The sequence below is a fragment of the Electrophorus electricus genome, chromosome 12, assembly GCF_041902795.1.
Source record: "Electrophorus electricus isolate QZ-2024a chromosome 12, ASM4190279v1, whole genome shotgun sequence".
Classification (NCBI taxonomy): domain Eukaryota; kingdom Metazoa; phylum Chordata; class Actinopteri; order Gymnotiformes; family Gymnotidae; genus Electrophorus; species Electrophorus electricus.
In genome coordinates this window covers 11,154,066-11,167,500 of record NC_137508.1, presented here as the reverse complement: position 1 = coordinate 11,167,500, position 13,435 = coordinate 11,154,066, and the positions used below count along the sequence as shown (strand labels likewise).

The window sequence follows — 13,435 nt, the reverse complement described above, 5'->3', positions numbered from 1 at the left end:
ATATAAATTTAACATGTACAGACCTTTACCACAGTATTATTATTCAAACATTTATGTTGAACTGTGCATTATATGTAATCTTAGAAACTACAGGGCTGCATTCTTGTCCATCATCTGTGAGTTTATTGTGCCACTGTACATTAGGCCTGATTAGTTAGGTGTACAGGTTGTTGATTCCTGCTTATTTTAATTTTATGGTAAGTAATGGAGGGTACAAAGATTGCACGATGTATGTGGAGGTAGGATGGAGCGGTGTGTATGTCAACATCTTCAGGCCACATTGCTGTCTAGCCAGAGCTGGATCTCATCTCGGTTGCTTGTCACCCACTCAATGTTGTTGCTCACGGTCTCCAGGGCCTGCTTTCTGGGCATTTCTCCTGCTCCAGCATTTGGGTGCAGAGCAAAGAAGTTTTGCATCTGAGAAGAGGCAGGCAAATGGATGTGTTTATCAGGGAATTCACTAAAGACCTGGCCCGTCAACATGAAAATAAACAATCATAAAAAGGCTAAATCTGAATCATGATCCCTTTGGGAACAATGCCTCCATGTCATCTTTCCTTAATTTTTCCACATTTTCCACATACTGCACATTTTCAACAGTGGACTATTTCTCACTGGAGTTGTTCACTAAACATCTGTTTTTCATGAACACCTGATTGTGATTGTATTATATTACGGTCCTGTGTCTAGTACCATTGCTGTATACGTTGTTGCCCAAGCGTGTATGGGTTACCTTCCACTGCTGCAGCTCTGTGTTGTATGAACTACTTATTCTGGTAAGCAGACGACCCAGGTTTCTGTCTGTAATAGTGTACCTGAAACAGATGACACACATCAACACCAGCTGGCACACTATAGATCTGTTTCATTGACCCACTTATCTGATTCACTGTGCATCAAATTTATTGGCTATGGGATCTGCTTATTAGCTCTGTTTTATACTGTAAAAAAAAGTTCTCACTGTCATTCTTACTCTCCTGTTGCCAAGGGGATTTACCTGTTTACCTGTTCTCAGTTACCTGTTCACTAAATAGTCCCAGTTGAGGGTGACCCAGTCCCATGCCATGCTTTCACCATACTTGTTTAGGGACACATAACGCACCAAGTTAAACACGTCTTGTCCTCGCACAAGGCTCTCATTCTTAGATGCCTCCAGCAGCCTATCAGAAAACACATCTTATCTGAAGATAATTTTCAAGGTTGCTTCCCAGCACTAGCAACAATTACACAGGAAGCTATAAATGAGCTACCGTAACCAGTCAATAAAAATTAGAGTCCAACTGTCTTTATTTAGTTTGTTGCAGTAACTTGTTATATTACCTTAAAGCATTATGTAGCTTTCCGACAACACTATATATCCTGAGAGGATTTACCTGCTGAGGAGTGAGACATCTTCTATAGAAGCCAGGCCATACAGAAGCTTGTCTTTCTCCTGAGCCAGTGTGGCACTGAGGTACCGCTCAAGCATGATCTCCCAGCTTACTGCTGTTCCTGCGTTCTTCATTCCGTACCGGTACACCAGTAGCCTCAGGTTCACTGGCACACTGCTGTACTCAAAACAGAGGTTCACTGACACACTGCTGCACCCAAAACACAGACAAAAATACACACTCTGACCTACACTTTACCTCACTCATAGATACATAAATGCACACTTTTACGCTAACCTACACTTTGCTTCCCTCTCTCTTTCCTGTGACCTATTGTGTTGATTTGTGCTAGTTAATAGTTGTTTTTTAGGTAGTTGGTGTTCTTTTACGTTTGACTTTGGAATTTCACCTTTCTGTTCCATTGATCCACTGTTTAAAAATCACAGAAGCCTGATCAAGAATCTCAGTGTCACCCATCTGGCACGCAATGCCAAGTACTGTCTCCCTCAGCAGCCTAGGCAGGAAACATCAAACAGAGCATTTGCTTTCCATTTGCTGCACATAACCATTCAGTATTTACATGTGTCTAACATGTCTGTTGAGTTTGGGTTTACAAGGCCAATGAAATTCTAGAGTGTGAACTGTGACCTTGACTGGTTACAGGACAAGCTTGCCAGATAACACACACCGTTCTGTATGGGTTCCCACATCATCCCAGCCAAGCTCCCTGGAGATCTTCTGCACATGGTCACGGATAAACTTCTGAGCAGGGATAATAAACCTTTAGTGAGAATTATGTTTACACGTTTTAGCCATCATTGCCATATCCACATGCAACTGATTATGCATGTTTAATCAGTTTCCTAATAATTTCCTCTGCAGTAGTGGTGACTTCAAACTAAGAGACTCACCTGAAATTTGGGATAGAGTGTGGAGTTCGATGCCAACATGTCCCTCACATAAGCTATTGAAGAGGAGACTCTCTTCCACACAATGTAGGCTGTCTCGTTGGCCAGGTATTTGGTTAAGTCAAAGGAAATCCCATAATTAACAACATCTGCCCTGTTGAAATACATTATTCATCAAATTCCAGTAGGTTATAAATGTATGTTACAGTTGTACAATCTAGAGTGCCTCCCATGTCAGCTTGCATCTGTGTTTTTAGGTAGCGTCAATTTTGAAGATGTTGGACTAATAATATAAATATTATATTTATATTCAGTCTGACACCAATCTGAAACCAATATCATCTGTTCAGTTTCTCTGTGTTGCAACATTCTTGCATGTTCATGTAAACACATCTTTCTTTAACTTTCTTTAATTATATTTTTACATGTTTAGCAGGTTATTAACCTGTATTACTTTCAGGGTGAATGTACCTTGCCAAAGCAAATACATCATCAATATAACTGCTTCTGTCTGCTGCACTGAACACCTAAAACCAGCAAACAAAAACAGTTAAAAAAAAACACCAAAAAAAAAAAAAAAAAAAAAAGAGGCCACTGCCCTACACATATCCAATAAAAGTACTATCAACCATGAGACAGTACCAGGTGGTCTGTTAACAACTGCTGGCTGATGGCACTCCACATGCTGTCATGGTGATTGACACGATAAAAACCCATGTGGTCCTTGTTGACTTTAATGAGTCTATCAGTTGAAGGAGAGTAGTCTGTGATAGGTAACTCTGAATAAAGAGCACATGGGAAGCATTAAGAATTAAGACATTTTGAGCTGCACAATTAGTTTAATTGTCTGCTTGACAAAGTGAAAAGCAATGATGTATTACTCACCTGCTTGACCTTTATCAAACAGGATGGTTGTGGTGGTGTTAGTGGTCAATGAGTGAAACTGCACAGGAATTGTCCATTTGTAGCTGTGAGAGGGATTGATCATTAATCATCTCTCTGTGAACAGCTAAAAAAGGAAGAATTTAAGGGCGTAGTTGGGGCAGGGGTCAATTTGGATATAGCTGTGTTGCTTTTGATTGGTGAGGCAAGAGTAAAGCACCACCAGTGCATGATACAGTAGACTCACCCCAGAGGAGTGCTGGGTTGTGTGGGGTCTGCATTAGGGTTCAAGAGAAACCTCTCCTGGGTAAGTGTGGTCCCCGTGGCTGTGCTGGTAAGACTGAGTACTGGGTAGCCCATCTGTTTGGTCCATGTGTCCATAACATCTGCGACAGGGTACTGGCTTACCTAGAAGTGATCCTCAGTCCATTTAGGCCATTAGCAAGGTGCTGATACTGATTGCAAACATGCACAACCCTTCGCATGATGATATAATCTTGTACGAACAAACAAACCAATAAGCCAAGATTTGATTCTGACAGCCCATGAGTAAAAGAAGATGTTTACCTCTGCCTGTGCTTTCCAAAAATCTGAAGTATTTGCATTCTGGAAAGTGAAGTCTTTCAGATATTTCTGTGGAAATCAGCAAGACTCTAACATAAGCTGTGGATTCAAAGACATCACACAGAACATTACATGAACAAAAAAACGTAGGTAGTTTGCTTACCCGACAACCATCTCTAAATTTGTCTCGACCCATCCAGTACTCCAACATCCTCAAAATTGACGCTCCCTAAAAACACAGACACAAGCTGACAAGGGAGGCACTTTGTAGATTATTTTGTGGTACAAACCCATCTTTTACACAGAGATGTTGCAGATCGGTGTCCACAAACCTAAGTCACAAACAAGAACTAACAAATGAACCATGTGTGTTCTAACAATTCCTCATCTAATGAAAAATTGAAAAACAGATTATTCATCATAGCAAAAGCTGACAGACAGCCACACCTGATAAACTGTTGAATAAACTTACCTTGTTATATGAAATGGCATCAAAGACAGACGTAATCTCAGCTGGAGTAGATACCTCTACGATGATAGGGTGAGAGGAGATGAGTGCATCATCAGCCATGACAGGAAATACATTATCCACAAGCATGATGTCACGCTGGTTGGAAAGAAGAATTTTGAACACTTTACTTAAGTTTAAGTAGCATTAACTTTAGCAACAGTCCTAAATGATGTTCAAAGGGTTTACATAAATATCCATTGGTCTAGTTGCTAAGGTATTGCTTATTATAGTATTTACTATTAATTATTAAATTACCCACCTTTTTTACATTTTGTTTGTGTTCTGTGTGGATCCATATTATCTAACTTTAGTCAGATATTAAACTACTGTCATTATAAATATAGCACATGCTGTGCTAATCTATGCGCATGGCATTGGTTTGGAAAACCCTAACCTTAAATAAGAAACACATTTGTGAACCATAATATGATTTAGTTAGCGTTGATTCTCACCATCCCCCAGCTGAGCTCAGCCTGCTCCACTCCCACATACTCGAAGAAGCTGGCAAATCCCTCATTCAGCCACAGGTCATCCCACCAGGCCATAGTGACAATGTTCCCAAACCACTGTAGGTCAATGTCATTAAACAGCAACGATATAGCTGCATTCGGGAACCACACACCATAACACATACTCTGCTTTTATAACACACGGGATTATGTCTGGGGAACTGGGAATGCTGATTTAAAGGAAGGGTATGTGGTGGAGACATTATCATATAAATATGACAAGAGATTAAGATGAGAGTTTGTGTGGTGGAGATGATGACTCTCCTGTTGCCGTGCTGTGCTGTGACTGTGCTGGTGGGTTGTATTTTGGCATAGTGACTGCTCTTCTCATATGATGTAAGTATATGGTCAGCTCTGGGGCGGTCTCTGAAAATTATATTGTTTTATGGACACCATCTGTGTCCAACCATCTGTGTCCAACAACCTTTGGATGTTCATAAAATATATCAATCTCTCTCTCTCTCTCTCTCTCTCTCTCTCTCTCTCTCTCTATATATATATATATATATATATATATATATATATATATATATATATATATATATATATGCATCTACATAACATGCCTAATCAGACCTTTATCTGTGTCCTGGCATAATGGAAATGCCATAAACAGAGGGCACTATGTTCACAGTGGTGACCCTGTTCTCGTCATCATAAAGGGTTTGATGAGTAACTGGGAATTTTTTATCACTAAGAGAAAGGAAAAAGGGTTATAGGTTTATAGGGATCCTGGAGTGCATCTCAAATCAACTCCCATGTTTCATATGGAGAGTCAGTCATTTGGTAGGATGAGTAGGAATGATCATTGTGCACTGGTTCGTTTATATGCTAACACCATAAAATAAAATTTGGATAGCAGCTAAATTAAAACAACCATTTTTATGTTTGTATTCTGTGTAAGTTACCATGTAGTTTTAATATTGGAGTGTATTAACATATACTTGCTACCATCTGCATAGGCAGCCAATCCTTTAGCCACTGGATTGTTGCTATGCTATAAACAGCGTTTAAAGGAAAAGAAGGGTTAAGTGTTCAAGTTTTCCAATAAATCCCTTTATGATCTAATCAGGTCACACGCTTTCATTCTGCATACAGTGAATCACCCTGAGTGAATCAGTTTGAAACATGCATAAATAAAGGATCATGCAGATGTCTGAGATTATACAAATTGCTAATGAAATTGAGTATGTTTAGTCTGAGTGGTTAGTCTGAGCCCTAGACAACATGCAATTCTGGCACTGTATATCATCTCTTTCTGCAACATATGCACAAAATATTATATTGTGATTAGATACACATTATATATGTATTATACTACATATATAATACATATTATGACCACGATGCTAATAGTACACAATAAATATTAAATTGTGATGTCTTATGTGCATATTTCTGCTTTGTGCATTATTAGTATTGCACAGGGCAGTATTTCTAGAGTCCACTTTCTATTACTACTACATAACCTTTGTTAAGAAATAGCTAAAAACTAGATATCAGCATTTTAATATACATGGCATATTCAAAACTATAGAATTTTTTTTGTTTTATGTCACCTGGTGCACGAGTTCGTGGGAAATGACACTGGCCACATTCTGCTTGTTATATGATGAAGACTCCTTCTCATCATACAGCAGATTGGTCTCTCTGTAGGTGATCAGGCCCCAGTTTTCCATTGCTCCTGTCCCAAAGTCTGGGATTGCTATCATATCTGCAATAAGAAATCACATAGCTTGTGTTGGGGCCTGCATGACATATAGTAGAAACGGGTTCTATTTAACAATTATTGTCAAATATTAGCTGAGAAACAATTACTAAACTTGGACAACATATTCAAAGTAATGTGTACAAAAGAAGTGAGTCAGACATACAGTAACTGACCAAGACATCCAGATGGGGTGGGGGTTGGGGGGTGATCTGTAATTGTGATGCATTTACCAAGCTTCCCTATAGAGTATGGCATGTCAAAGTATTCTTCAAAATAATCAAAGATGGCCTTAGTAACATTTGCAGCATATTCAGCTGTGTGGATCTGCAATGGCTGGGCATAGATCTTCAGCTGCATGGAGAGAGCAAACTGAACCTTAGCAGAGCATGCATGCCCAGGCTTGTATTCTTTCCACTTTAGAAACTTGCACTGTAATGTTTGGAGAAACAGAAGCAGGCTTACTGGAACTCCCCTCGTGGAGTTGCGCTGTACACAGGCGAACTGGTGCACGGCGAAACATACCAAGTAGGTGCTCATCTTAACAGATTTTTCAAAATAGGTCGTTTCCTTTTGGCCAGGAAGCTTCTTTATGTGCTGTTAGAGAGAATGAACATCCACAGGAGGGAAAGGTTAGCACATTTGCAATTCAACCAGCTGGACACATTTCATCTTTGTACTTTGTACTTTTTAAATGATCTGTGAGTGGAGCAAGTGACTGCTTACTATAGAGCCTGCGAGAAACCAGCACATATATGGATTTGTTCACACATGTATATTCACAGGCCAAATTTACAGGTTATTTTAAAAAACTGGGAATTTGATTAATTGAAGAGGTGTTGGAGCATGTGAAGCATACCTCCACTGGCATGTTGGACAGAGCTTTATAACTCTCATCATGAGTGATAGAGATGCTGTATGTGGCCTTTTTGTTCGGCTCATCAAAACAGGGAAAAGATTTACGAGCATCGGTGGGTTCGTGGTCTGTGGCCACGATTTTTCTGTAAGAAATCACTGGGGACTTGTAAAAAGCAAACTCAGTCTACATTTCTCCTTCAATGCACACATGTAGAGAAGGCTACACCATAATAGCATTTTTTTTTTCATTAAAGTCTAATGATGATTGATTAAGATTAGATTAAACACAGTGCTTGTTTTTCCAGTGTAAGAATTTGTTTCATTGGTTTCAGACAGACGGTGGGAACTGCCAGTGAGTCTGAGACAGAGTCCTGTTGTAACTAACACTGATCATACTTCTCCATGTAGTTATTTATCATTAGTGACCCACTACTGTGAAGATTGACTGTTTTCACTAACCCAGCTGGTGAAATTCTGATAATAATTAATTCCTTTGATTTACATTCTGATTTAAGTGTAAAAACTGGAAAATATGCAAATGTATTGATGACATTCAAGAAATGTCCCCTAATATTCTCCCGCACTAAAGTCTCATGGAATACCTCACTATACTTGTAAGGTATAGTATGGGCACAGCACTGACCAGCAAGACCAGCATATGAAAGATGTTTTCCTGGATATATGGCATATTTAACCTCAGCTGTGTTCACCACATTGCTTTGTGTTACTGCAAAATTTCTCACCAATTTTTAAATCAGATAAGAGAGAACTCCCAGTGATAATATGTACAGTCCCCCTCCAACAAACACCCTATCATCAGATGCATCATATGAATTTTGGCTACTCATTGCATGCTTTTGATGTTTCTCAAGCCACTGTGAAATCTAAAGAATTAAGTTTACCCCAGCCATTTTGACCATGGGAAACTGAACAAATTGAAAAAGATTAAGCTGAAGTAAATACACATTCTGAAATGACCAGCTAAGGTACTTCACTGTCCCAAAAGCCTATAAAACATGTTGCAATAGAACTGAACTCTTGGACTGGGTTTCATGTTTGGTCCTTACTGTGAGTTGGCTTATAACCCCTGTTTCCACACACTAGCTAATGGTACTGCAGGGAACACACAGGCTGCCTCTAAGCAGCCCAAAATACTTTTCTGTGTAGGTTTCTGTGCCAGAAAATGACAGGTACTGTTACATAAAACAGCATAATAAAAACACACTGAACTATTTAGCAGAGGTCGGCTTTTACAGGACCCCTGGTGCACTGTGAAAGATGATGTGGAGTAGTCAGAAAGATTGCTATAGTTCAGTTTACAAAATCATGGAGACTAGAATAATCTGACACTGGCTAACACAACGAGAGAATGTTAAGGAATTTAAACAAAGCCAAACGCAAGTGGATGCCACCCACCACATATTGCATATGGCTTTTGCGGGCAGTGAAGTGTGGTGTTCCAAAAGAGACAAGACACTGACCTGGTGACTCCGTTCTCCTGGTAGGTCGTGCTGTAAAAGCCGACCAGGGACCCGTTGAGCCAGCCTTGGAAGTGCAGCGTGAGGATGTAGTGCTCATCGGCACTGGTGGCCCTCAGTTCCTTGGCGGCTTCCACCACCACATACTCACGCTCCTTGTACTCGAAGCATCCCTTAACAGCCACGCCACTGGTGTCGGCCGGGCCGCTGAGCTTCAGGGTGGGAATGACAGAGACAAAGGTCTCTCGGATGTGCAGCCACAGGTGAGAGCTGGGCTTACTCAGTTTCAGGTGGATAGCCACGGTCCCAGTGTACACATCTGTGTTCAGGTCCGGCTCCATGTGCAGGTCATAGTGGAATGGTGTGATGTAGTTTGGCAGGCGGAAATTGGTCCAGCCCCCGCTGGTGTTGTTGGAGGCTTTGCAGGGCCCCTGGGTTGGAGGGGGAGTCGTTGGGCTCACCGTGCTCTCGGGAGAGGAAGTCTTCTGGTTCAGTCCCACACCAAGTCCCACAGCAATGCCTGTTACTATGATGACCAAACAGATGATAGCAACATGCATCCTACGGATACAGCAGTGTTTCTCTTTCTTCTCCAGATCGAAGCTTTCCATGGTAAGTAGTCAGAAGTAGTTAACACACACACAGTCTCTCCCTCTCTCACACACATACACCCTCAACTCACAAACTATTCCTTTGTCTATACAGAGGCAACCACCCAATGAGATACACACGCTGTTCTCAAATTTCCTTATCCCTCTCAAGAGTGGAAGCAGCTGTATTCAAGGAAATCAGAGCCTCCAGCTATGTGGCCATACACATTCACACTCATTCATCTGTCTGTCTGCCATTAGAATTTGCATATTATTTTGAGACAGCCTGCATGCAGATTACAGAAAGAGAAGGTTTTTCCTGCAGACAAAAATTTACATACTTTCCGAGGCCACATTCACACACTATAATCCTAATGTCCAAATAAGGGGCTTCCCTGACAGGTAATCTCTGAAAATATCTACCAGCAGTAACACACACTTGGCAACCCTATAATTCATACCCTTGTTGAGTTAATAATCAATCTATGTCAGTTAATCAGCAATCAAGAGGAAGGATTAGAGACCAGGGATAAGAGGTACTGAAAAATGGGATGTTGTTTCGGAAAAATAAAGGAAAATAGAAGATCAGAGAATACGTGAATTGAGAAGAAAGTGAAGAAGGAGTGGCCTAACGTCATGGCACTTGAGTTTCTCTGCTTTAGTGTATGGCCACTGAGATCATCACAGTCCTACAAATAAATATTTGATAATATATGATTTTGTTTTATTTGACAAATGCATCACTTGCAAATGAAAAGCTCTCTATCACAAACGGAGAAGTAAAGATGCATCTTTGTGCAAAGTGTCTTATTTCTAACATCAAAGGAGATATTGTTAGGTCCTCACTTTGAGAAAAATACTCAAAAGGCTTCCTCATTATCTCACCATCGTAATGCCAGTCAAGTGTTACTCATATGACACAAACTCTAATTATTTGCCAGTTTTCTCAGAAAAACGATTCATAAGGATACTGTAAAACAGTTACAGACAGAAATATGTTGAAGCTTTTGTTTGTTTGTGTGCTTACATGCATGAGAAATCTTTATGATTTACTATTATGAATTAGGACCCCTCCTCTTCCTGAATCCAAATTTAACCATGGACTATGACAAAGATCTACAGAATTTACAGAAAGTCAAAGAGCACGATTCTTCTCAGAGAAGGATACTCTAGTCTCCCACAGACTTACTAACACAGAAAGTCTGGCAACACACGGTGGAAAGAGATGGAATTAAGGGCAGCTGCAGGCCTGATTCTGTTACTGATTTTACATACAGTCCAAAATATGTGGTTGAAAGACTCAACCTCACATTTCTATGTCTCAAGCAGAAATTGCACAAGGCCCACAGGAAAACTGCACTGAGTGAGATTTAGGAATTTGTACATTCTGTATGAATGTACTTCATCACATTCAGTATGAAAAGGGAAAAAGTGATATACAGCAAACCGTGGAATTAGAGATACAGTTACCAAGCTCACAAGAACACCTGGATAATCAAACAGGAAAACAAGAATACAACCAGAAGACTAAACTGCTTTCAAAGCAAACCTGATCAAATATTGTAGTGAGAAGGAAATAATATTATTCCAAATCAAATTGCAAATGAAGGCAAATTTGCAAAAAGTTTTGTTTTTGTATTGCTCATTAAATTAAAAGGAATCACAGTCTTTTATACTGTTCACGGTTGTGACTTACCAAAACACATGGTGAAATCTGTGGTGATTAAAGCCATATATTATATAGCATATCAAATAAACAGATGATTGTAGTCCATTTGGAGAGATTTTCATATTTGCAGTTGGAGATTCTTATCAGCTTCTTCTGAACACAAAGCCTTTTTTTTTTCTCTGCTTGAACTAACAGACATCAGAGATAAAAATGGAGATGAAAAGATGAACACAAGAGTTAAAAAACAGTCCCCAATTAGACTTGTAAGCAACTCCACTATTCATACACTTCAAGGGCCAGCAAGGGGAAGGTCAATGGTGTCACTGAAAAAAAAAATAAATAGTGCAGCTGTCCACGTGTAAGTGGTAGTATGTTGTGTCATCTCTCTTAAAGGACTCGTGGTACATGGTTTCAAAGACACTGCTATATATGGAAAAGATGACATTTAAAGTTATATCACTGCATTTTCATTGCATTGCATTTTCTACATTCACTGGACCACTATAAAAGATATAGCACTATCATCATGAAAGACTGTTTTATGCAGAATCAAGCTCTGAACTTACAGATTAGAGATATAAGACAAAATGGCAAACATAATTTGACTTACAGAACAACGACTGAAGTTAAACCAATACACAGAGGCCATTCATACTGAGGAAGTTTACATTTTACAAAATGTGGGTGCCACATAATTCCAGTGAACCATTATGTACCGACATAAAATTGCAACAACTCAGTGGTGTTGGCTTATGCTACAAAATAAAATGCTAATTGTAAAGTTTAAAATATAGTGATGATTGTGTAATGTTTACTATACCTCCTATGAATACTGCAGTTCTGTACAGCAAGCATCCATGCTGATTATCTAAGAATGAAGACTGCCACAATAGGTAATATGAACAAGCATAAATATTGTTTTTTTTATTTTGAGGATTTGACTAATGCTTAATTGAACCCCTCCAGTAGTGGTGACATTAACTCCAGGATGAGTAGGACAATGTTTAATGTCCAGTAGCAGTAATGACAACTTAATGATGGAGAGGCTCTCCTAGCTGGACATAAGCTAAACCAGAGTAAAATTCAGAATGTTTTAACGGTTTGTAAGTAATTACAACCAAACAAGACAACATAACAATTACACACAAAAAGGAGTTCACATTAAGTAAAATGTCAAGTATGTCAAATAGGTAATTATTTATTTTTTCCTTTACTCTCTCTTAGCATTAGCACTTTTGTTAACAGAAAAGTGTTCCATACCATTTACTTTTACCCTACATAAACAGTTAAAGGGAGACTTGTTTTGACCATTTAACATTATACCATTTATGTTGCAAGGAAATATGCAATATATTCAAATTAGTCTTTCTCTTATATGGCATAACAAAATTTCTAAATTATGTAAAAGACAATACCATCTGTATAGTGCTTAGTTAAAACAAGTTTTACACACCAGAGGCCTACATTCACTCATCTTGCCATCAGCCACCATTTTGGAAAAAGTGCAGAGTTCTGAGCTAATCTTTCATTTTTATAAGTTGAAAAAAATCCTCAGCAAGTAAGCTTTGACATGTATTTTCTGACCAGAACGCATTTTGGTTTGAGATAATAGTCATTATACCCAACATGTAGAACATGTACTTCTAGAAGTCAGCATTTGTGTGTGCACACGGGTATTATGTTGCATTGGATATGTTGTACATTTGCCAGCAATCAGCTCTTTCCAGTGTATTCCAAAAATACTTGATAGGGTTGCAAAGGGGAAAATGCACAGTCCACTGAAACAATAAAAGCTCACTGTAATGTTCCTGTATCTACTACCACTCCCACTGATCCACAGCCAACCACCCTCACTAAAATGCAAGGTGAATATTTATGATTATTGTTTTCAATAACTGCATGTTGAAATATATCTTTTAGCAGTGATGAAAGATTTATTTCAACACTTTATCTTTATAGCAGGGCTTGGGAAACAGATAAAGGCTTCGGTAATCAAATGTTTTAACAAAACCCTAACAGTTAAAATCATTCCATGATTCTCTTCAAGTGACCTTGGATAATCTTATTAAATATCTGGATATTTGTTTTCTTTTTAAAGTCTTTCATCACTTACCCCCATCAGTTTGTGATTATTGAGCAGAATTCCAAAGCAGCAGGCCTGCTAGATTTTTTATTGTTATTCAGGTGTGTAAATCTCAACCTTCCATGGCCCACCATAGTATTTGGGGTTTATCCTGTGACTGCTTTTTTGCAAGCTGATGTTTGAGCTTGTTTGTTGTTGCTTTCTCTTCTGTAACTCTGTTGCATTCATTCTGTTTTGCTTCTGTTTTTTGCTTTGTCAACTTGCATGTAAAATGCTCCTCAGTAGTTTTGGCTACATGAACACCA

General features: G+C 39.1%; 1 protein-coding gene across 5 annotated transcripts in view; it reads right to left on the bottom strand.

The window, feature by feature from the left end:
* enpep (glutamyl aminopeptidase) overlaps positions 1-13,406 on the bottom strand; it is a 13,557-nt gene extending 151 nt beyond the window's left edge. The window contains exons 1-23 of one of the 5 annotated variants that reach the window (XM_027023621.3): positions 13,161-13,406; positions 11,868-11,915; positions 11,075-11,235; positions 8,792-9,314; positions 7,312-7,453; positions 6,918-7,049; positions 6,686-6,806; positions 6,304-6,458; positions 4,688-4,801; positions 4,197-4,331; positions 3,888-3,953; positions 3,728-3,793; positions 3,408-3,568; positions 3,164-3,246; positions 2,921-3,057; positions 2,750-2,805; positions 2,282-2,432; positions 2,059-2,132; positions 1,780-1,884; positions 1,374-1,547; positions 1,020-1,160; positions 734-815; positions 1-417 (exon numbers count right to left, since the gene is read on the bottom strand). The exon at positions 1-417 is cut by the window's left edge and continues 146 nt beyond it. In XM_027023621.3, coding sequence (XP_026879422.3) covers positions 271-417; positions 734-815; positions 1,020-1,160; positions 1,374-1,547; positions 1,780-1,884; positions 2,059-2,132; positions 2,282-2,432; positions 2,750-2,805; positions 2,921-3,057; positions 3,164-3,246; positions 3,408-3,568; positions 3,728-3,793; positions 3,888-3,953; positions 4,197-4,331; positions 4,688-4,801; positions 6,304-6,458; positions 6,686-6,806; positions 6,918-7,049; positions 7,312-7,453; positions 8,792-9,314; positions 11,075-11,111 — 2,802 coding nt within the window. In that variant the 5' untranslated portion in view covers positions 11,112-11,235; positions 11,868-11,915; positions 13,161-13,406 and the 3' untranslated portion in view covers positions 1-270. Of the gene's footprint in view, positions 418-733; positions 816-1,005; positions 1,161-1,373; positions 1,548-1,779; positions 1,885-2,058; positions 2,133-2,281; positions 2,433-2,749; positions 2,806-2,920; positions 3,058-3,163; positions 3,247-3,407; positions 3,569-3,727; positions 3,794-3,887; positions 3,954-4,196; positions 4,332-4,687; positions 4,802-6,303; positions 6,459-6,685; positions 6,807-6,917; positions 7,050-7,311; positions 7,454-8,791; positions 11,044-11,074; positions 11,236-11,867; positions 11,916-13,160 lie in introns of those variants that run through there. The other 4 variants (XM_081724895.1, XM_027023619.3, XR_014126597.1 and 1 more) reach the window with 4 other exon arrangements.
* Positions 13,407-13,435: the final 29 nt, after the last annotated feature.